This window comes from Taurulus bubalis (genome assembly GCF_910589615.1).
Source record: "Taurulus bubalis genome assembly, chromosome: 2".
In the NCBI taxonomy this organism is placed as follows: domain Eukaryota; kingdom Metazoa; phylum Chordata; class Actinopteri; order Perciformes; family Cottidae; genus Taurulus; species Taurulus bubalis.
The window spans coordinates 12817526-12841029 of record NC_136590.1 but is presented as its reverse complement, the minus strand read 5'-3'; the positions used below and the strand labels follow the sequence as shown (position 1 = coordinate 12841029).

The 23504-nt window shown below is 41.8% G+C and overlaps 1 protein-coding gene across 1 annotated transcript; it reads left to right on the top strand.

Annotated features, from left to right (window-relative positions):
* taok2b (TAO kinase 2b) lies at positions 1-21901 on the top strand (the record flags this gene model as incomplete). Its single annotated transcript, XM_079237714.1, has 20 exons — positions 1-24; positions 824-964; positions 2009-2080; positions 2187-2288; positions 3070-3115; positions 3255-3351; positions 4089-4202; positions 5787-5878; positions 6040-6133; positions 6540-6621; positions 7263-7430; positions 8200-8406; positions 9102-9358; positions 9570-9747; positions 9996-10124; positions 10890-11093; positions 12768-13007; positions 18275-18487; positions 20055-20237; positions 20957-21901. The coding sequence occupies 20 exons, from the start codon at positions 1-3 to the stop codon at positions 21899-21901; spliced, it is 3588 nt and encodes a 1195-aa protein (XP_079093840.1).
* Between the last annotated feature and the right edge of the window lie 1603 nt (positions 21902-23504).

Below are 23504 nucleotides of genomic sequence, written 5' to 3'. Positions count from 1 at the left end.
ATGGACCTGCTGAACTGGTTGGCAGTTTGCTTTTATCTTGTGAAATTTGGCCTGCTGTGGTCTGCTGCTTTTCAGAGAGATGTCTCTTTGTACTAGAGCACTACATCAACCGGCTGATGCTGTAACATGTTCTGCTCAGTATGTTTATCGATCAGTCCTTACAAAAATACATCTGTCAAAACTGTTGTTTATGTTTTGAAAGAAAAACAACTATTGGCAGAGAGAGGATTGTTTGTTGGTCCATGAACATGTGAAGCTTTTTGTATGGATATGTGAAGATTGTGAAAGATTAAATAATTGCTTGAGGAAATAAATGCTGCAACTGCCATCCATTTTAAGACATTTGTATTGCTAAAAGACATGCGATGCTAAAACAGGTGTATTAGATTTACAGAAGCTAAACGCTGCATATACTGTATCTGGTGAAATTATGGTAATGTCAGTATTGCAGCAATGTTCAGTATTGTTCATCCTTGTATTTCTACGAGAGACAGATGGATGATGATGATGAATGAATGAATGAATGAATGAATGAATGAATGGGTTGGTGGATAGATGATCATTTGAAGCTGATGGACACTTTGATATTTTCCATCCATATGAGCCAACACAGATTTCCTTTCGTGTGTACTTGGACAGTTAAAATGCAGATGTTGAGCAGGGGACACATTCTACACACAACCAAAGTGATTTTGATATCGCTGGAGTACTGCATATAGAAACAGAACCATACATCTTAGGCGGCTGGTGTTTCCAACACAAATGTTGCTAATTCTTTCAAAAAACAGACGCTCACCCATTGTGTCTCTTCTGCACTCAACAGGCGCTGGCAATCCCCACGAGTGTCCGGGCCGGGAGCCTGAAGGACCCGGAGGTGGCGGAGCTGTTCTTCAGGGAAGACCCGGAGAAGCTCTTCACGGACCTGAGGGAGATCGGCCATGGGAGCTTCGGAGCGGTCTACTTCGTAAGTTACTTTCCTCTGTGTTGTGGGTCGGCTATGGTAGTGGAATATTTGCACCGATGGTATCCTCTTTGGTTTGGAATGTGTGTCTTTCATTTCTGTCAGGTGGCCTCATGATATGGATACGCTAAACATTTAAAAGTTAAATGAAGTGTATGAATTTACTTGAATATTTATCAGGAAAGGAGATTTAGTGATTGAAAAAAGTATTGTAAACAGGTAATTTCAATATAATAGTTAGGTTTAGTTAGAATCCACAACCCTTTGCCGACTATAAATATGAGCATCTAATTATTTAGCAACTGACGGTTAACCCAGCTGAAAATCTGTTTTTGAGGACAAAAAAAAGAAATATAATTTTAGTCACCCACACTCTACTGGCAAGCCTTTTATTGTGGCCTGCTTTGATATATTGTTAGTCGTAGCAACCCAAGCTACAGTATATCATTGCTACAAGTGATCATACAATTTGAAAAAAAAACTCTTCCCCTGAGTTTAAAAACAAAAGAAACGCAGCATAGATAACTTGAAAAAGCAGTTTTTCTCATAATTGAGGTGTAATCTGACCTTGGTCAAAGTGGTTGATGGTGTGAAAAGGTAGGAACAACAAAGGAGAATAGCTGAAAGACAATGGTGAGGGTGGTGTGGTGGGTCAGAGATGGTGTATGTTACAGTAGTGATGAAGGGACTGCTACTAAATCACAAGGGGGACAAACTTATCAGCTGAAGATGAAAGGTGGCAGGGGAGAAAGAGAAGAAGGTAAAAGCATGACACAAGTCAAAGACAAAGGACAACTCTCAAGCGGTGGATGAAAAGCGCTTTTTAATGGAAGGAAAAAAGGAGCAATTCATGACTGAAGGGATCAACGAACGAAGGCAGGCGAGAAAAGGGAAAGAGTCTCAGCATAAATCCTTGTTTTATGTAATCGTGATTACTCTGTTGGGTGAGAAAATAGCTGATGTATCAGAAGCAGGGGCATCTCGACTGTTTAAAGAGAACTGAAAGAGGTAATTTATTGTCCATCATCCTTAACCTTTCCACATTAGGCCCATGACATCCGCACCAATGAAGTGGTGGCCATCAAGAAGATGTCCTACAGTGGCAAACAGTCCAATGAGGTAAGACCTGGCCAACGCGCTCATCTGTCATCTATCGCAGATGTGAGATCAGTTTACAAGTTTTCCAGTTTGCTCATCGACGTTTGTGGCTCTGTTGATGTTCCAGAAATGGCAGGATATCATCAAGGAAGTGAAGTTCCTCCAGAAACTGCGCCACCCCAACACTGTTGAGTACCATGGCTGCTACCTGAGAGAGCACACAGCATGGGTAAGTGTGTGTGTGTGTGAGTGTGTGTGTGACCTCACCCTCATTCCCGATCAGCTGAAAACCAACCAGCTACCGATCGAACTGTGCTCCTCCAAACTTGCGTTTTATTTCTCTCCTTTACTCACTTTGTTGTCTCACCTCTATCTCATTCACTTCCTCTCTTAGTCGGGAAGTCAACAACAAAGTCTAACATGAAAAAAAAAGAGTGAACAACAAGAAATGTCGACCCCTTGTCCTAATGTCGATACGAGTGGAGCCTTAGTACCTAGAATTACTTCATCAATGAAGCGGTACCCAAGTGGTAGTTGCTGCAGTCTGCCCTGAATCTTCCTGCTGTATTGTCAGTGGATTTGTAATGATGTGCACAGTATTGTACGTTTACTGTACATAAGGACAGATAGCGCAAATGTGGCACATTGAGCTAGTCACACTAAACAACTTCTACTTTGTGGAGGAGCTGGTGTTTACATCCGATTCAGACTCTAGAGCCCCTTTCCCACTAAATACCTCTCCAACTAACATCTTGCCTTGGGGAAGGTTACGATCGGCATTCATTTTTGTAGTAGATGTTTCAATCTCCATTTTGAGGTGGACTTGAACACTTTTCTGGGCTGTACTTTAGTCCAACAACAGCTCTTACACTTGAATACCTGTACTGAACTGTCGGGTAAAACTGCCTCTGGTCCAAAAAATGCTTTTTGTGTGAAACAGTCCTTAACATGAAGTGTGCTCCTCCCTAAAACAGCAGCATGCAGCTTAACACTCCCTCTGTCTCTCCTAGCTGGTGATGGAGTACTGCTTGGGCTCAGCTTCTGACCTCTTAGAAGGTAAGTAGGAAATAATAGTGAGAAATGAGTAATTAAGACATTAACACAAATTAATTAAAATCCACACTAATGAGTTGTTTACATTTCAGTCGTTCACACAAACAATACCTGATACCCCTGAATGTCTGTCTTTTCCCAGTCCACAAGAAACCCCTCCAGGAAGTGGAAATAGCTGCCATAACCCATGGTGCATTGCAGGGATTGGTGTATCTTCACTCTCATAACATGATTCACAGGTAACCCGCGTTCCTTTTCTCACTATCTGTATCTATTCTGCGCTCCTCCCACACACTTCTTCTGACATGAGACACAACTAATACAGGGGAGAAAGCACACACTGTGCTGCCTGAAGCTTAGTCTATACTCACCGTAGTGAAGCCGGTGTGACTTTTATCATTAGTTCACTAATAAAAGCACTATTTACGTGTCATGGGATTATACGAAAAAGGCCAATTCACTTTTAAATGCTTTAGAAACCAGTGAACTTAAAAATCTTCATTTAAATTTATATTTTGCCTGCCAAATCAAATTGTTTACAGGATATTCTACCGTTGTGTCCTCATAATGCATTTGATACTTGACTTGTTTCTTTACAGAGCTTGTACAATAAAGTAGTCTGTGAATTTGAGATCCGAGTTTACAGATAAATAACAAGTCATATATGGGCATATCTCCGGGTTACACTCTTTGTCCTTTTTATTCTTCACAGTTCATTTTATTTGTACGCCCTCTGGCGTTTTGGAGAATAATGCAGCGCATTAGGTTTAAATGGCTCCGTATGTACTCCGTATGACGCTGCAGCTCCAGGCACGAGTGTAAACAAAGCTTAAGATGAGCTTATACATTGGTGTTTGTGCTCACACTCTGTGCAGCCGCAATACATTTTATCTCTCATGTGTCTCTGTTTGTTTTGTCTTCCTCACGATTTTCCTAACCAGTCATTGTCTCTTATCTGATCATTTCTCTCTCTCAGGGATGTGAAGGCAGGAAACATCTTGCTAACAGAGCCGGGTACGGTCAAACTGGGAGACTTTGGCTCCGCCTCCATCAGTGCCCCGGCCAACTCCTTCGTAGGAACACCTTACTGGTAAGACTCATAACAGTGTCATCCTTGACGTGATGAAGTAGACGACAGTTTCTCGTTAATAAGAATTGCACCGAATTATGATCCAGCAAAGCCCCAAAAAAACCACGCCCCTTAATTTTCTTAAACTCCACTAACCAGGTTCTAACTGGTTCAATCTGTCAACACTTTTGATAATAAGAATTTTACTTTTGCACTTCAACTTGACAATTTCAAATTTCTCATATTCATTTTTTATTTTATTTTTTTATCACAGCAGTAAAACTGCTATGCACAAACCTGGATCCTGGATCGCAACACCGGACTCGTTTACTTTCTGTCCGCTCCAAAGCATAATATATAAGTATTATAAACATGCAGACGGTTTGTTCTGTTAGTAGTAGTCACATAAAATAGATTTTCTAAATGTTTCTTCATCTGCTTCAATTTTAAAAGCTATTTCTGCACCGCTGCTGTTATGGTAATGAAAAGTTATACTATGCGTTATCCAATGTAGTTATTTGGCCGTTTCATATTTTCTGTTTACTCTAACGGCCAAATATGAGCGAAAAATGTCTTTATCGTTACAGACTGTTGTTACAAAATGTGACTGTTACAGTCTGTCAATTATTTCAGTTATTACTTTGCCCCAAACTGACGCAAAATACATTTGATTAGTATTTGAGGGGATTTATTGGCAGATATTTCATATGTTTGAGTCGGTGTATAATCACCCGAAACTAAGAATAGTTATATTTTCCTTAGCTTAGAAAGGCCCTTTATATCAACGTATGTCTTCTACAGAGTCCGCCATGTTTTTACAGAGCCCAGAAGAGACGGCCTTTTGCGTTTTACGCTATCTAAAGGTAGTGATAGGTTCCAAAATCTAGCAGCATGCAGTACATTCTAGTCTAGCAACATTTTACATTTGTTTCCAGTGAGGTATTCATATTGTGACTTTGCTGTTGTAATCATAACTGTTGCTGCTCTACAAACAATATTTAGTTTTAACTAAATTATATATAACTTCTGATCCTGTTCTGAATTAATTTGTTTTTAAAATTCTATATATGTTTTTTTAAAACAATTATTATGTATTATTAGGTAGAAAAGCAGAGTATTGCTATGAGTAGGACCTAGTTGTACTGAAATCCTAAAGATAACTAAGAAAGCCACCATAGTTCTCCAACACACTTGGAAAAAGAGGGGTGAGCAGAGAGGTATTTAGTTAGTTGCAACCAGCCACAAACCACTAGATGCCACGGAAACTTACAGTGTCCCTTTAATCGGCTAATCAAATTTTGTTTAAAAAAAAAAGAATTCTTTGGTACAGCCCTAATGGAAACGGCAAGTGTTCATTTGTTTATTGTCAGTCAAATAATCCTTTCAACACTACCTGCATATTTCTCACAAGGACATCCGACTCCACTGTTTATGAGCTGCAGGTTACTGTTATCAGACACGAGGCAGCATGACCCTCGTCATACTCGTGTCTATTCATGTGGTGAAGACGTGGGGATGGCTGTGAGCCTGAGGTGGTGTTCTCTTGTCGGTCCAGCATCAAAGAGATGAAAAGGGCTGAATTGCTTTGTTGTGTCCTCCATGCAGGATGGCCCCTGAGGTGATTCTGGCCATGGACGAGGGTCAGTACGATGGGAAGGTGGATGTGTGGTCACTTGGCATCACCTGTATAGAGCTGGGTAAGAGATGTCCCTAAAATAGTTCAACAGCGTGCTTATTGTGTGGTTGTGTGCACAAAGCTGAAAGCATCCAACCCTTTTCTTTGTTTATTCCTCTATTTTTTGTTCTTGCTCTTTATTTGCCACTCTGTCACGCTATGTTGTGCTTTGTCACTCTGTAGCGGAAAGGAAGCCTCCTCTGTTCAACATGAATGCTATGAGTGCCTTATACCACATCGCCCAGAATGAGAGCCCTGTGCTGCAGTCTAATCACTGGTGAGAGTTGGAGACGCTTCCTAAATGTCCTCTTAAGACTTTTGCTGTTGATTTGTTATGCAAAGTGGAGCATTTTATTATCTTGCTTGAGATGATGTTATACATGTGTCTTTACAAAATAGCTTGTAATGTTATTAAGGCCTTTTCATCAATGTTTTTCAAAGTATGGAGGATTGATTGAATTTATAGTTTTACACACATTTCCAGAAAGTCTACAGGGGTTAGAAACCATGGCTGACAAAGTGCAAATGAATAAAAAAGAAATAGAAACTAAATGAACTTGATGACAGTGGGCCCACCTGCATTTATTGATCTGTGGTTTAGTTAGAACAAAATTTATACACTGCTTTCATTTACCATTACAGCAGGAATGGTACTTTTATAATGGTGATTTTATCATTTTCAGGTCGGATTATTTTCGAAATTTTGTGGACTCCTGTTTGCAGAAGCTCGTCCAGGACAGACCTACCTCTGATGTGCTGCTCAAGGTACAAAGAGCTGTTTGATGTTGTACATGAAGGCAGGCGGAGGCGTGTGATCATCTCTTTGTCAAAGATCGTCTTTACGATCAAGCAAAAGGAATCTAAATGGAAAGACTGAATCTAATTAGTATGTTCCAATAAAACAAAGTGTCGGGCACAAACATGTCATGTATTGTTGGTTTTCATTGATACCAATAATCAATTCAACAATAAATATGACATTTAATTATATTTTGTTCATCAGGTGTTTAAATGTAATTAGTTATTTAAGAATAAAGTTTCTCATCCGTTACCAGATCTCAAGCATGCACTGACATAACACGCAGATCAGCTTGTTGCTGTTGGGGAAATTATTATTTGTCTTTGCCTAATTTCCCCCTAACTTAAAAGGCATTGAGTGGAGGCTTAATGTGTGAGGAACAATCATCATCAGTATGAAGGCAGTAGTTATTGTGAAACTTATTCTGGTTTATGAGACTAACTAAATCAACATCTTAACCGTAATCACCCCTCTGCAAAACTACCCCAACTCCCATGTAGGTATCTCGTTGGTTAACCTTGATATACAAGGAACTTGGTCTTAGACACTTATGATCCTGTGTTTTTATTTTTTTAAATGCATTCTCTTCACCCCTCTATCCACCCAGCACCATTTCCTATGCAGAGAGCGTCCCATGACAGCTGTGATGGACCTGATCGCCCGCACCAAGGATGCTGTCCGCGAGCTGGACAACCTTCAGTACCGGAAGATGAAGAAAATCCTCTTCCACGAGGCCCTTAACGGCCCCGCGCCAGAGGGAGGCGATGAGGAGGAGGTACAAATGAGACAAGAGGAAGAGGCCAACAGAGCTGCAGGGAGCGATAAAGTTAAAAAAAAAAAAAAAAACGGTTGGGGAGATCGTAAGCTTAAATATAAATATATATATTAATATTAATATAGTAGTATGATTTTTGTGAAGTGAAGCAGTTTGCATTGCCCTAAAGCCATGTGTCACATTTCATGATAACCAAAAGCATAAAACCAGAACTTTGTAAAACCCTTTGAAAAGACTATATTTGTCATTATCGAAGTTTAAAATGCCTCTCCAAACCTTCAGAGTGAGACGCCTGAATTGTTTGTAGGAGTCTAGTCAACCACAACAAAAACGTACAGCTGCCTGGAAGATGAACCTTCAAACCCCTTTATTTTTGAAGAGGAAGAAGCATGCATTGGGATCTGTCAGGAAAAACGGCTGTTTCTAACATCCATCCTGCCTTTGAATTGTACTTCTCAATATGTATTGTGAATGTCGGGCCCCTTCCTCTCCATACAAAAGCCTTTGTTAGACATTTAATTCCAGTTGGTTGTTCCTCCAAAAAGGAAATAAAGGAATTCTGAGGATGTGGGGCTGCACTTTTCTAGAGGTTAGACCTGTGTCTTACTGTTAGCTTGTTTCATATTTTACTGTCTGCTAAAAAAGATTTTCACAGAATAAATAAATATATTTATGCTATAAACTGGTCAATACACAACCACCACCCTATGTAGTAAGGAAACCGTCCTCTTGACCGTTTTGACAAAACTTCCTTATTCTTTTCAACCAGGATGGGGAGCAGTATATGCTGCGCACCGGCACAGTCAACAGCATGGAAAGCTCCCACTCTCTGCCATCCATGTCCATCAGTGCCAGCTCCCAGAGCAGCTCGGTCAACAGCCTGGCAGACGGCTCTGACGACAGCGGGGAGATGGCCATGATGCAGGAGGGAGAGCACACGGTCACCTCCAACTGCTCCGTCCTGCACAAGCCCCTGGTCAGTCCAAATGTTTTACTGTCTGTGGGCGGGTATGTCGAGTCCCTCCCAAACCCCTCTCTGAGACATTCAGCCCCATGTCCATCAGTTTTACACAGTGCCTACTATATATATATATATATATATATATATATATATATATATATATATATATATATATATATATATATATATATATATATATATATATATATATACATACATACATACATCTTGGATTAAAAAAAATCTATAAGTACATTTTGTGTAGATATTGGAAGCATATCCTTTCTATTTTTGTTTCTATTTAGTTTTTGTCCTTTGATTCACTTTCACTTTGTGTCTTAACCTCTTTATTTTTTACTTTGACTTATTTCAATTCTGGATTTGGACAAACTTCCATGGTCTGACCAAGTCACACATGCACACACTTGCACCACCTTAAGGAAATGGAAAGTAATAGCAGCACTAGTTTAGACATGCAAAAGCACTGGAGACGTGACAGTGTTGTCCATAGAAGCACAGTAACAAGTCTACCAGACTAACTGCCAAAGGTTTGGTGGACTGAGTCGACTTCATTGATTCAGAAGTTAAACTATATTACATTTTTAGTACTAGGATGAGAAAAGACTGATCCTTCAACCACCATGAACTTGTCTTTTTTAAATGATTTCCCACTCTTCTGTTTTGTCCTTTGCTTGCTCTCCACCATGTAGAGCCATGACAACATCTACGATGATCCATATCAGCCTGAGGTTGACCCACAACGAGAAGCTTCATCTGCTATTGCTGCTGCTGTTGCCGCTGCAGCTGCTGCTGGTGGTGTAGGTGGCGGAGGAGCATTAGGAGGAGGTGGCGGAGGGAGGCGGCGGCGAGGCAGAGACCATTTTGCCACCATCAGAACAGCCTCGCTTGTCACCCGTCAGATCCAGGAACACGAGCAAGGCTCTGCCCTCAGAGAGCAGATGTCAGGGTAACATGACACATACATGCTATATATTTCTATAAACAGAAGTGTTCACGTTTCAAGTAAAAAATTTATAGCTCTTAAGCATACTTACAGTTTAATAGGACGTTACAGTCCACAGCTTATACAACTGGAAATAAAGAAAACCTTCAGTTGATCCTTGTTAGAAAATAAACCTTCCTTCTAGCGAACCTCAATGCCCCGTTTCCCGTCACAGGTACAAGCGAATGCGGCGGCAGCACCAGAAGCAGCTGATGGGCTTAGAGAACAAGCTGAAGGCAGAGATGGATGAGCACCAGCTCAGGCTGGACAAAGAGCTGGAGAATCAGAGGAACAGCTTCTCAATGGAGGGAGAAAAGCTCTCCAAGAAGCACCAGGCTATCTTGGAGAAGGAGGTGAGCTGGTGGAGGGTGAGTGTGTGTGATAATATAAGAACAGAGGCAGAGATGAATACGATATGGGAAAACTAGACTTGTACGGAAGCACACGGCTTGACGTAACAAGCAGAGAAACTAAAGGGGGGAACTCTTTAATCTGACAAATACCTGATTTACAGTGAATGTTCCAGTTTTTTATTTTTTTTATCTTGCGCTTCTGAAAATCCTGATGTTAATGAGATTATGTTTTGTTGTTGTTTTCTTAGACAAAGGCAGTTCTGACTGAGGAGAAGAAGTTCCAGCAGCACATACTGGGCCAGCAAAAGAAGGAGTTGACGGGTCTGCTGGAGTCCCAGAAACGACAGTATCGCCAACGCAAAGAGCAGCTCAAAGAGGTGCTTCTTTGTTTTATCAGCAGTCACAACCACAAACTAGCATCATAGACAGAAACGTAGTTCCTGTTTTGCATAAATTGGTCGCTGTTGATGAGCTTTTGTTAGCGCGTAAAAATTATTGGATGCCTGGTGTAGCCTCCGGAAGAACTTAGTCAACCAACTTCTCTTGTTCTCGGGATTTATTTTCTCTGATCACAAACAAAGTAAGTGATGCAATCGCGATAGCAGGGAGTCGTCCAGTCAACACGCAGGGAAACCGTCCAAAAATACCCTGAACAGCCGGAAGTTCGGCTCTTTAATACACTGTTTTCCGTCATGAACATCTAACGTTTAATTGGCTCTAATTTGTCTAAGAGGAGGAGAATCGTGTCCTCATCTTTTCTCACAAGGCTGGAACGTGCAACGACCAGTCTGCTTCCCTATTGTCAATGTACTGATAAACAGGTGTGAGTGGTGTAGTGCAAAGCGTGGAACCTTGAAGTCACAGAAACTTCTCACAGACAGTATCTGTTAAACTGACCTCGCACAATCCTGAACTCTAATAGACATAAGAATAATGAAATGAAGAATATCTACAGAATATAACAATTTATATTATAAATGTACCATGCTACTGATTCCACTATCCAATTTAATAAGAGTTTAACTTCCATTTTCTTTTCACTACCCTGCGACTTGCAATGAACCCTGCATCATACTACCAATATACAAACGGCACTGATCTTTTAGCCTATTCAGCTAATAGTCTTCTCTCTTCCACTCCAGGAACTGAATGAGAACCAGTCGACACCAAAGCGAGAGAAGCAGGAGTGGTTGGTGCATCAGAAGGAGTGTCTGCAGCAGCTACAGGCGGAGGAAGAGGCCGGCCTGCTGCGGCGGCAGAGGCAGTATTATGAGCTGCAATGTCGCCAGTACAAGAGGAAGATGCTGCTGGCACGCCACAACCTAGAGCAGGACCTGCTCCGAGAGGTACCATTTTTAAATTAGATTGCTGGATCAACAATTCAATTCTCCTAAAACATATTTTAAACAGCCTGTCTTCCAGGAAAATTCAAACAGATCTGTCTCAATGTTGTATTTTTTTTTTGCTGCGTACATTTACTGTCCCCTGGTTATGTCTTCGTTCTCTTTGAGCAAAGTGGAGGTGGACATATTCAGGCCCAGTCTTAGAGAGACTTGGTAAATTACATTATCAGGTAGCAAAATCATCTTTAGGTAGTTAATAAAAACAACAATATACTTGTGTTGGGACTTTTACAACACAGTAATGCCTGTATCAAGTTGAATGAACGTTTTAGAAGTCAAGTCAGACAAATCAAAAATACTATTTTTTGGAATGGACAAATTATTAAATGATGTTTAAATCAAATGCAACACTACTGCTTCAAAATTACAATCTCAAAGATCTACATTTTGTTCTGTTTGGTGAAACTGTCCCATGTTGATGCTACCTCTTAAAAGGTCCAGCAAAGACTTTATTTACATTTCCTGTTTACGTTTCTTTTAAAGATATTTCATTGAATCAATGTTTATATTTTGTATTATTGCTTTGTTTGGAAATCCTAATTTGTCCAACAAGAATTGACTTGTTAAAATGGCCAATGGGACTCTGGCTCCTTAGACACTCAACACTTGGAAGGGCTAATGCTAGACTGGACTGCCAGCACCATCCACTGCTGGAGGAGTTTAAGCTTTTGCCCTCAGGATGTCGTTTCAGTGAATCAGTTAGGAGGACTAAAATATTCTACATCTCCTTCACCCTCAAGTGCTTTAGAGCACCTTTTTTGAGCCACGGACCGGTTTTGTGTCAGACAATATTTTCACGGACCGGCCTTCACGGTGTGGGCGAAAAATATGACGTAATAAATATGACGTAATGATACGACCGGCATTAAAACAATTATAAAGTGCATAAAGATACAATTCACCATTACGCCGAATTAGTGAGAGCCCTGAGCTTGTTTCTCTGCTACGAGCCGGTCCCATCTCGGGGTGACGGGAGTCAACGACCCCCGACGCGTGTTTATGTCGAGTCTACTGACTCTACTCCGTAACTTAAACCTTTATGTGCAATCTGTAACTTCATGAAAACCCGCTTCACAAAGACAGGATGTTGAAATGGAGGCAGGGTTTCAGAGCTTTTTTGGCGATCTCTATATACTCTGCCTTGATTTTAATCCAGAACACCAAGTTGAAACGGACTTAAGTTTCACTTTTGGGGAAACGTATCACGGAACCTCTTGACATGTGTCAAGATGTTACGTTTGAGGCTACGCACAGACGGATGTATCCGGTCATTTTTCAAAATAAAACATTTTTCCAACTTTTTTTTTCTTTCATAAATTCTTTCTCTGCGGCCAAGGGAGATACCAAGGGACCCACGGACCGGTACCGGCCCGGGGATTGGGGACCGCTGCTTTAGAGCACTTTGGCTGCACGTTTTGCACTCATCTAGCACACTTGCATATGTTTGAATTTTTGTGTTTTTATAGTGAGGATCGTTGATGTTGTCTTTTTGCGTTTGGTTTTTAATGTGAACTCTGGCCAAAAAACAGATTTTCCCTAGTGGGACAATACAAATAACCTAAACTGTTTTTCCCAGTGACCTTCCTGCCACTTCACCATCTCCTCTTCTTCTCTTAGGAACTGAACAAGAAGCAGACCCTGAAGGACTTGGAGTGTGCGATGCTGCTTCGTCACCACGAGTCCACCCAGGAGCTGGAGTTCCGCCAGTTGGGTTTGGTGCAACGTACGCGGGCCGACCTCATCCGCACGCAGCACCAGACGGAGCTCACCAACCAGATGGAGTATAACAAGAGGCGCGAGCAAGAGCTGCGTCAGAAACACGCCGTGGAGGTCCGCCAGCAGCCCAAGAGCCTCAAAGTGAGTGAGAGCACCCAGAGCCAGTGGTCTCCTGAGGAGGGAGATGAACAGACAACAGAGGGGCCGAGCGGCAGTTGGGGCAGTGAGGCGGGGGTGGCTGGCGTAGAGGGGGAGGACGAGAGGGATGGTGAGTTAGCAAAGGAGAGGGACATGGTGGCTGAGGAGATGTATGATGTTGAGGATGAACTTGATGGAGTGGAGGAGGACGGCGGTGTGAGTGTCCCTGTGGTTGAAAGGAAAGATGAGCTGGATGACAACGATGACCCAAAGGGGAATGATGAGGCTGAGAAGGAGGAGTGGAAAGTCAGTGAAGAGGGGACAGAGCTGAGGGAGGTAGAAGGAGTGCAGTGGGAGTACGAGGATGATCACAGTAAAACTCATGTAGACACCGACGATGAAGAAGAGGGCAGGGGCGTGGCTGATGGTTGTCCGTCAGAGTCCGTATCATCCCTGTCCCCAGAAAAGAGACGACTCCGCGAGCGAGTGATCGATGAGCTGTCTGAGTTTTACTTCCCTGATGCTGCAGAGGAGCTCGAGGCCCAACCCTTGTCTCCCCATTCTCCCCCCGCCCAGACTTCTTTTCCTTCACTCTTCTCTCACGCCATCTGCCTTCTCCTCTCCCTTTCTGCTGCTGCCCAGCCCTCCAACCTCACTTTGTTGCTCCTCTCCATCTTCCTCCTCTCCCTCCGCCGCTCACCTCCTCTGCCCTCGGTGGCCTCTGTTCTCCTCTCGGCCGAGCTCGCCTGTTTGGCGCTCTTCTTCTCGTACCTCTTCCTTCGTTCATGCTGCTCCCTGTCTCTCTCCACCTACTTGTCGCTCAGCCTCTGGGCCAGCGGCCTCTTCAGTTTAGGACTCTCCCTCAGCTTGGGGATTTATTACATCCCCATGATTCTAATTTCAGCTTCCTTCCTCAGCTCTCCCTCGCTCTTCCTCTCTCTGTACTTGGTGGTGGTGCTGATTGTCAGGCCGGCCCGCGAATTCTTCCAGCACGCACCCCGCAAAGTCAACCGCCTCTGCATGCGAGTTCTTTTCCGGCTGCCTCGACCCCTGTTTGCTATGTGCCAGTCAGTCTTGGGCGGGATGGCTGAGCGTAACCTCTATGAGATGTTTCCCAAAGCAGGGCGCAACTGGGGTGGGCGCCAGTCCAAAATCCCAGTCCCTCTCAAGAGCTTACCTTTAGAGTATCAGGCTCGCTGCAGCAACACCTCTCCCTTGGCCAAGGGCCTTCTCTGGGTGAAGCGGTTCAGTCGACGCCCCCTCGGGGTCCTGGCAGACCTGGCTAACTCTGTGGTGTTAAAACTTGCCAGACAGCTTCTTAAAAAGCTCCCGCTCAATGTCAGGATCAAACTCCAAACTCTGGGCCTCTTGAAAAAAGAGAGCCCGAGCAGGCTGCCTCAACTGCTTCCCTGGGAGGTCAGAGAGAGGAGACAGAGGGAGAGGAGGGATAGAGAGAGGGAGAGGGAGCGACAGATGAGTGAAGAGAGGTTGTTCCGTGAGGAGGCGAGGTGGGAGTTTGGGTTGAGACGAACTTCATCTGGAAGGTTTGTCAGGGGTAAAGTTCGGCCTTGGAGATAGCAACAGAGGGGGCAAATTGAAGGAAAGAGTGGGGAAAGTATGTGTGTGTGTGTGAGAGAGAGCGTGATTGAGATCATGCTCTTTTTTCTTTTCTTTGTGTGTCTTTTTCTGTTTCTTTTTTTGTTGGGCCCTCATGTCACTCTGTTGCATAACTCCCAAACTGTTTTGAGATCACATTTCTAAAAGATGAGCTGTGTTTTAGCCTGTGGGCACTGGCTGGAAGTGATTTTGGCTGCTGAAGCTCATCCAAACATGCCGTACTGTTGAATAGGTGGGCCCTGCAAACGTAAAACATGCAGCTGAACCCACGGTTACTGTACCAAACCCAGTGAAGTTTTCATTATTGTGCTTTTTGTAAAAGTTTTCCTTTTTATTTTATTATTTTGCTCTTAATTTGTAAGACAAATATTTTTTTAATGGTTATTTTTAAGACCAGTTTTGTGCAATCTTTTGTTTTTCTTTATCGTGGTCTTATTTTAAAAGTTGCATTGTTATATCAGTACTCAGAACAAATATTAGTGTTGCATAGCTTCTTGGCTGTAATTTCACTCCCCAAATACTGTGAAAAAAACAAAAAAACAAACGTGATGACTTCACTAACATCACCCTGAACACTAGCCCTCAGTCGGGATCACAGCTGGACGGACACGTCTGAGACCACTGTGGCCATTTTATATTATTTTGATGTGTAGTTCTTCTGTTTAGAAGTCCACGTGGAAAATAATAAGCAGAAAGTCTGAAGTTATAGGACTTTAAATAATAGAGTTTAGGGCCATTTAACTGAAACAATAAGCCTCTCCAGCTCATTGTTTCATGTCAACACATCATCATGATATAAATGATCTATCAGATTTTAGTTAGATATACTGTTATTGTTGCACTTATGCAATAATTATGTTATGATTTACCATGTAAACATTTTGATATTTTTCCCTTTTTTAATCAACCTATAAACGTACAGCAGTTGAGTGCCTAGTTACAACTGTTTGCACAAATGTTTCTTTGGATGTGATATTTCCAAAATTTAGAGTAAGAAAGCAGGATATACTTTTGAGTAGTGAAAGTATAATATAATAATAAAACTATTTAATATTTCAGTGTAGCTTAATTTATATGAAGCCATATAGACAATCTTTTGAGACACGCAATCCTTTTCTAAGTCCAAAGATAAATGCAACTACTGAATGTGAAGGTTAGGATGGTTGGCCATCATATAAAAAGAAGATATCCAGTAATAGCAGACATCAGTTTAATTTTGCACTGCTCCAAAGACCATATAAAAAAGAAAATGTGGGGAAACACACGAAATTATTTCAGTTGAGGGTGATTTATTTTTTATTAATGATGACCCTATCATTCTCTTTTCTATCGAACGTTGTTAAGCCTGTGAAACGTAAACAAATTATGAAAAAATGCTCATAACTTTCCAGAGCTTAACGTGATGTCTTCAAATATCTTTTATGTTTGACCAAAACCAAAGATATTCAGTTTACATTGACATATGACCGGTAAAAGCAACAAATCATCAATTAATTAAGAAACGGAAACAAGAGAATATTTTTATAATAATATTAATCTGTCAATCGATTAATCGTTTCCGCTTTTCCACTTTAGTTGGACCAACTGGAAACTTGACAATTAATATTTTTTTTTTAAGTTTTTTTTAATCTCAGGCTCTTGGAAATGTGTAGACTCAAACACCAAAAAGCTCAGATTTCTACATTTAATTGAGTGAAGTCAAAATGAACCATATTTTGGAGAACATGTTCTATCGATACATGCCAATCTGAGAGCCTTAGAATTTATAAACGCTCATATGAACGTTTATAAATTACAATATAAATAAGATGTGCAAGGGAAATCTGGTTAAGATGAAAAAATGCATTAGTGCCTATACATGCTAAATATGTAGGAAAAAGGTGCCCTGCATTGTATTTCACAGAAGGATGACATTTGAGCTATTTACATGGAATATTGAGGAATATTGCTGAGTAGGAAAACTCAATCTTAACTGTATTTGACCCTGAGGGGAGAGACAAGTTGGGCACTCCTTTTGGTTGACCTGCATTTGGGAAGTCTCACTTCACTAAGAAAGATATTTCACAACAAACATTGTTTTATTTGAATGTAACTTATTTGCCATTGATTTACTTTTGTGTTCCAGTTATTTCCTGTTCCTCTGTGTATGTTTACATGTTTGTATTCTGTGTTGTTGTGACACCATTTCCACAGAGTTATATCACCTTACATTTATATATATATATATATATATATATATATATATATATATATATATATATATATATATATATATATATATATATATATTTTAATTTTGTTTTTATTTTTATTTTAATTTATGCAGTATTTGTAAGACTAGTACTGCATTCTGTTTGGCAGCCTTTTTGTTGTCCTTTTGCATGAGGCGTACTGTATGGCTGTGTGCTCGCACGCATAGAAATCTTTTTGTTATACTTTAAGATTATTTTTTTCTTTACACAAAAAATAAATTGTTTTGTGTGAACATCATTGTCTTGTTTGTTTTTATGATTTTGTTTCCATTATTACCACGTTGTCTTCATTTGTTTTCTTTTCCCTCTCAATTTATCAGCCAATCTTATTTTTATTGAAAAATCCCGTTATCATTTTGTCAATCATCCTCCTGTATCGTCACACGTTTGATTCCCGTTGTCGTCCGTGGTGCCTCTCCCCTTTTGTCAACAGCCTCCGACCATAAAACAGGTTCTGTGTCTGCAGCAGTACTGGTTCTAATCTCATAAGGTTGAAATATTATTTATGTATGTTAATATATATATAATAATTTAAAGGGCTCACAAGTAGGCTGTGTATTGGAAGCCATGTCGTATATGCCAAATCACAGCTTTAATATGTATGAAATTAACAAATATATATTAGTCATTAATTGATTAATCATTTTAAATCCTACCACTTTTTGTTTTAAACTTTCAGTCAAAACGTTTAAACCCTAGTCTGAATATTTTAAAATACTTTATAATCATTCATTTGTGACGATCATAACTTGCAAAAAAACGTTGTTTGAACATATGTTTTAAGAACAAGTAACTTATGTTTTTCCTCAGATGTCAATACTGATTAATACAATTTCTGTTAAAGGAACAATTTGCAATATTTCCGTTGTTCTAAAGTTATTGTTGTTTATTTTTTTACATCTGAAATGCTTGGTTTGAACAGCACCTGACAAGTAGATCAACTAAAGTACCCTTTTAAGAGTTAAACCAAATAATCATCCAAACATACACGTACATAATCAGGAATGGATTATTTACCACTGACAATGATTCATGGTATCAATCACAGTATGAATATAAGTCTTCATAGTCCTTTTGAGTTTAAATCAATTAAACTACTCTACAGCTGAATATAATTATAATAAGGCAGCAAGATGTAAAAAATACAACAGAGCATGGATCAGCATTACTTTTGTGATCATAAAACAATGATGGTGTCCCTGTGAAACATCTAACCGGTATTGACAGGTATTAGGTTGTGAATATAATTGGTTTCAGCATCTTGATATCAAAATTTGTTTCTACAAAAATGTGTAAAACCCCCCCCAAACAAGCAGATCTTCAACATCCCTCTCCGTGCTCATTTGTAAAACCACAGGAGCACTTTAGCCCAGCTGCCTCCTTCTCTCTTCTCTCCTCCAGTCCAAAGAGCTGCAGATTAAGCGTCAGTTCCAGGACACCTGTAAGATCCAAACCCGTCAGTACAAGGCGCTGCGCAACCACCTGCTGGAGAACACGCCCAAGTCGGACCACAAGGCCGTGCTGAAGCGCCTGAAGGACGAGCAGACCCGTAAGCTGGCCATCCTGGCCGAGCAGTACGACCACTCCATCAATGACATGCTGTCCACACAGGCTGTGAGTAAGGCAAGGAGGCGCTGTTCATTTCACACTCGCACCACACCGCCTAGGCTGCGCCCGACCCGGCGAGGTCCAGCCCGGCCGCCCGTCCGCCTGCCATCCTGCCTGCCAATAAGCCTCCTCCTGATCTCCACCTAAACCCACTTTTCCCAGTTTTACACCAAATGCTTCTGAACCATCCTGTTTCCTCGGCAGTTACACACTCTCCCACAACACCCTTTCAACCCTGACTTTCTAGGAGAAACTCGTGGGGACAGCTTTGATAAAAATGTGACATCTCAGTTCAGCGAATCCATGTAGGACCACTGTAAAGAAAAAAATGTGTTTGAATTCAGGACTTGGCTAGTCGCATGATACGATCCATTTTATCTTCAAAAGACTACTCTTTCAATTTGGCTCTGCAACAGTCAGACTCAAGTTAAAAAGAAAATATATGCAGCAAAAGTCTTTTCTGTTAATTCCACACATTCAAGTGACAAAATGTTTACATTGATCAGACTTCATGCAGCGGAGACACAAAAGGCTTTATAGAACTGTTATTACATATGCTGTCATACTCCCCAGCACCTTTTTAAACAGACCTTCATTTAATATATAAGCATCACCCTTAACACTACTTTGAAATGGGCTTAAAGTATCAAAGGTAAGTACAATTTCATCAAGTACTAGATGCAGAAAAAGGCCCCCTGTAACAGTAATAAATACATTTAAAAAAACTAAGAATTGTTAAAAATAATTACAAGGAAAAGCAGCAACTCCTTACATTTGTGAAACTGGAACAATGAGATGTAATTCAATTTTAAAAACAACTGAAAGAAGTCTCATTGAAAAAAATATACTTCAGTAAATGTACTTAGTTTCATTCCACCGCTGCTTAGGAGGGTTTTGCTTCTTAAATAGTCAAATATAAGGTTCAACCCCACTCCACTAAACTCTTAACATGCGTCCCTCAGCATGAGACTCATACACACACAAAATCCCAGGCTTTTAAATAAAGGAAATCTAGTAGGACGACGAACGTTATAAAATGTCTTGTTCCCTTCAACGACATAAGGCCTTATGCCTCTTTAATGACCTCTCCTGGCAGCGTGCCGTGTAAGCTCAGTAAGCCAAATCCCCGCTGCCCTTGTCTGTCTGCACATCTACTCCTGCTGTGGTTCAAGTCTCTTTGGGAAGCTTTCCCATTCACTGATTAAACTCCATCCGGAGGTCAGAAAAAATACATTTTTTAAATTAAGAAAATCTTTCGAATGAAGATTGAACCTCTTTCCTGGAGCCAGGCATCACACACGCACTCTCAGGTCAATGTAGTTCAACTGTTGTGCATATTTTGTAAGGTTATCCTGATTAATTTGGATAACAGTTTGTTATTAATATTACTTGGTTGTGGTTTTAGTTCCATTCCCTCCTATTGAACACAGCATACTGTATGTAGGCCCAGACTGACAAAACATTCATTAAAAACCTCCTTACGTTCTTGAAACTCTTAACTTGTCCTCAACACTGACGCACAATTTGTCGACCAAATCCATTTTTCATGGCACTCTTTTTTTCTGTCTGTTAGCTGAGATTGGATGAGACCCAGGAAGCGGAGTACAAAGTGCTGCGGATGCAGCTGCAGCAGGAGCTGGAGCTGCTCAACGCCTACCAGAGCAAGATCAAGATCCACACCGACAATCAGCACGACAGAGAGGTCAAGGACCTGGAACAGAGGGTGTCCATCCGCCGCGCCCTGCTGGAGCAGAGGGTTAGAGCCTTTGGCAATCACTTGTATGAAAGAAAAGCTCCTTAAAATGTAGTAAACGGCTCTGCTGAGTTTTACAAATCCAGTTGCAGAGAACATTGTAAACTGAAGGGTGACTGCTGCTTTTAGCTATGACATTATTCGCTTAAAAAACATTCTAATATGACTTTTTGTTGTCATATGTTCTTCTACGATTAACTTAAAATGTTCTTCAACAAAAGCTCCGGTTTTCACCACATGGTCTTCTCAGTAGCTGTTCAGGAGCTTCCTTTCAATCAATCATATCACATGAGAGTGTATGGAGTTGCACTTCAAGGACTACCTGTCCTGTAACGTAGAAGTTCAGATACAAAGTTCATTCTTGACCTTGGAAACAGCAGCTGACAAAAACAATCCCACCACAATGTCTACTGTGTAGATGCACTGGAGCTTCCTCAGAAAGACAACAATCAAATCTACATGTCAATGACAAGAGACCAACTCCATCTGCTATACAATATTCTGTGGTTTGATCAAGAGCAACCCAAACTTGTGGTGAGATAGTTTTTTATAGACTGAACTATCAATCTCTTGGTATACAGTAATTAAAACGAGTTCCCAAAGAGCTTCACGTTTGCAAATTCAGAATCTTGACTCTTGGATTAGGAAAATATTTAAACACCTTTTAATAATACTAAAATGTGTGGAAAAATGACATTGTGTTTTCTCCTGCTTTTCCCCAGATCGAGGAAGAGATGCTGTCCCTGCAGAACGAGCGCTCGGAACGTATCCGCACCCTCCTGGAGCGGCAGGCCAGCGAGATCGAGTCCTTTGACTCCGAGAGCCTGCGCCTGGGCTTCAGCAACATGGCCCTGACGGGCATCCCCAGTGAGGCCTACCCCATGCAGGGATACCCGAACGTCCCGCCCCCCAGCTCCCGCTCTGCCGGCCACTGGAGCCACGGCATTCACCCGCAGAACATGCCACCGCAGCAGCACTCCCGCCGCAGCCACAACAACAGCAGCAGCAGCAGCAGCGGCATCAGCAGCGGCAGCGGCGCAGGGGACCGCAGGAGCGAGTCCTCCTCGTCCTCCCACCCCCTGGGAATAGCCTTGGGCCTGGGGCGGGACGGGAGGGAGGCGCACCACTCGTCCCGCTCCTCCGCCTCCTCTTCCTCGTCGTCCTCTTCCTCTTCTTCCCACCACCAGCGCCACCACCTGCCCCAGCACTACCACCACCAGAGCACGCCGCAGCTCTACCGCGAGCGGGAGCGAGATCGAGAGAGGGAGCGGGAGAAGGAGAGGGAGCGGGAGTGGGCTGGAGTGCGAGGCTCTGGCGGCGACCTGGCCCACCCACACCCCCTGCCCTTCTCCCATCACCTGCCCTCGCGCTCCTCCTCTCAGTCCCTGGCCATGCTACCTCCTCCGCCGCCTGCCCCTCCCTCCATCTCCGGCCCGTCCTCCTCCTCCTCTTCCTCTTCCTCCTCGCAGGGGGGGATCTACTCCGGTGGCGGACTGGGTGTGCGCGGTGCCCCCGGCTTGATGGCCCTTAGGAACAGCCCCCAGCCTCTGAGGAGGACGGCGTCCGGCGGAGGCCCCGGAGGAGCCGGGGGCAGCGACGGCGTCCTGAGCCGAAGCACCTCAGTCACGTCACACATCTCCAACGGCTCCCACCTCTCCTACTCTTAGGCGGCAGGGTGGTAGCATGACAGGGGGGAGTGATTTAGGAAGGTAGCTATCCCAGGTTGCATCTCAACACTCTCAGTTTGCCACCTTGCCTCGCGTCCTTTCTTAGACTGATCTCTCCTCTCAGAATAGCCGAAAGGATATCACCCTTTCCTCTTAACGCACAGAAAGAGATCAGTCACCATCAGAGGCAAAGAGAGGACAAACTGACATTGTTGAGCTGCAGCCTGCTCCTTTAGACTCAGGGTGGGTAGAGAGGCTTTCTCCCATTCTCACAGGTATAAAAGAGGGAGGGAGGAATGTAACCACCTGTAATACCACTGGATTAAGGTGACATTAGAATAACAAAAAAAAAAGAGGTTTGTGTTTAATGTGTTTATCTTTGTTACTACCTGTATCAAAGTGAGACAGTAAGGGATATTTTGCCCTTTTTTTCTCTTCCCAGAGCTGCAGAGAGAGGGAATGGCAGCCGAGTCTTCTTCTATGATGTTCTATGCTGGAATGGAGAAAGAGAGGGGACATGGGAGAAAAAAAGGGGTTATTTTGCATTGTGTATGTACTTGTACGTAGTCTGTAGTGTCCAGATAAATCTAGCAAGCACTTGAAACTGCAGTTCCAGAAAGGAAAAAGGGGGAGAATCACAAAAGATGGCTGACTTTAGTCTCCAGCCTGCTGGGGGATTTGAAAACATTTATATTGATTTACTGTTGATGTTTTGTTGATTTCTTTTTTTGTATTAAGTGGATAAAAAAAAACACAAAAACAAGTTTCTTGGAACGTCACCAATGCCTTTAAGGGGTTCCTAAAGGGATGTCGTGCCATCAACATTTTTATTTGATGACTGCAAGATGATTTAAAAACAGAATGTTTGTATCGGCAATAGACTCTGTTCTAAAAATGCAGCTGGGATGAGGAGAAACATTTGTGTGGACATGTAAAAATACAAAAAAAAGCTTTCTGGCATCCATGACATATTGAATATCTAAACAACATAGATGTCTATGGGAGTCACCCCCATGCATGAGATGGATGTACACAAAAAAAAACATTTGTAAACATGACCAAACCACATTTGAAGTGTACCGTACCTGTCCAAGTTTCACTGGCATTGAAGATCACGTGTCCCACATTTTTGATCTTTGCTGTACATATTTATGGGAATAGTAAAAACAAAAATGAGTCATTGGTTTTATAGAGTAACAAAGATAATGATAGTAATTTTGATATATTCAAGTGAGCATTGAATTCAAGATTTAGAGCGACAACTGCATTTTCTATAGGTGTCAATATTACCATAACTAATCCTGATGTAATTGTTATCATTTTCACATTTTTCTTGCGAAGAAGAAAAGGGCCCGCTTTTGACTGTATAAAAAATAGATGATAAACTGTTGTCAGGTATGGTGTGTATTCAAGGTATTAATGATTATTAATATTGGATTATTAATAATTGTTAATGATTCATGTATGTGTGTAAAGCAGTAACGTCTAGTTATATTGCCACTTTTTTTAGACAAAACAATTGCATTTTAAAAGACACTCCTACAGCAGCAACATCCCACTATTCACGTGAACTCTGACCTCCTCTGGACTCTCACCGGAAAAA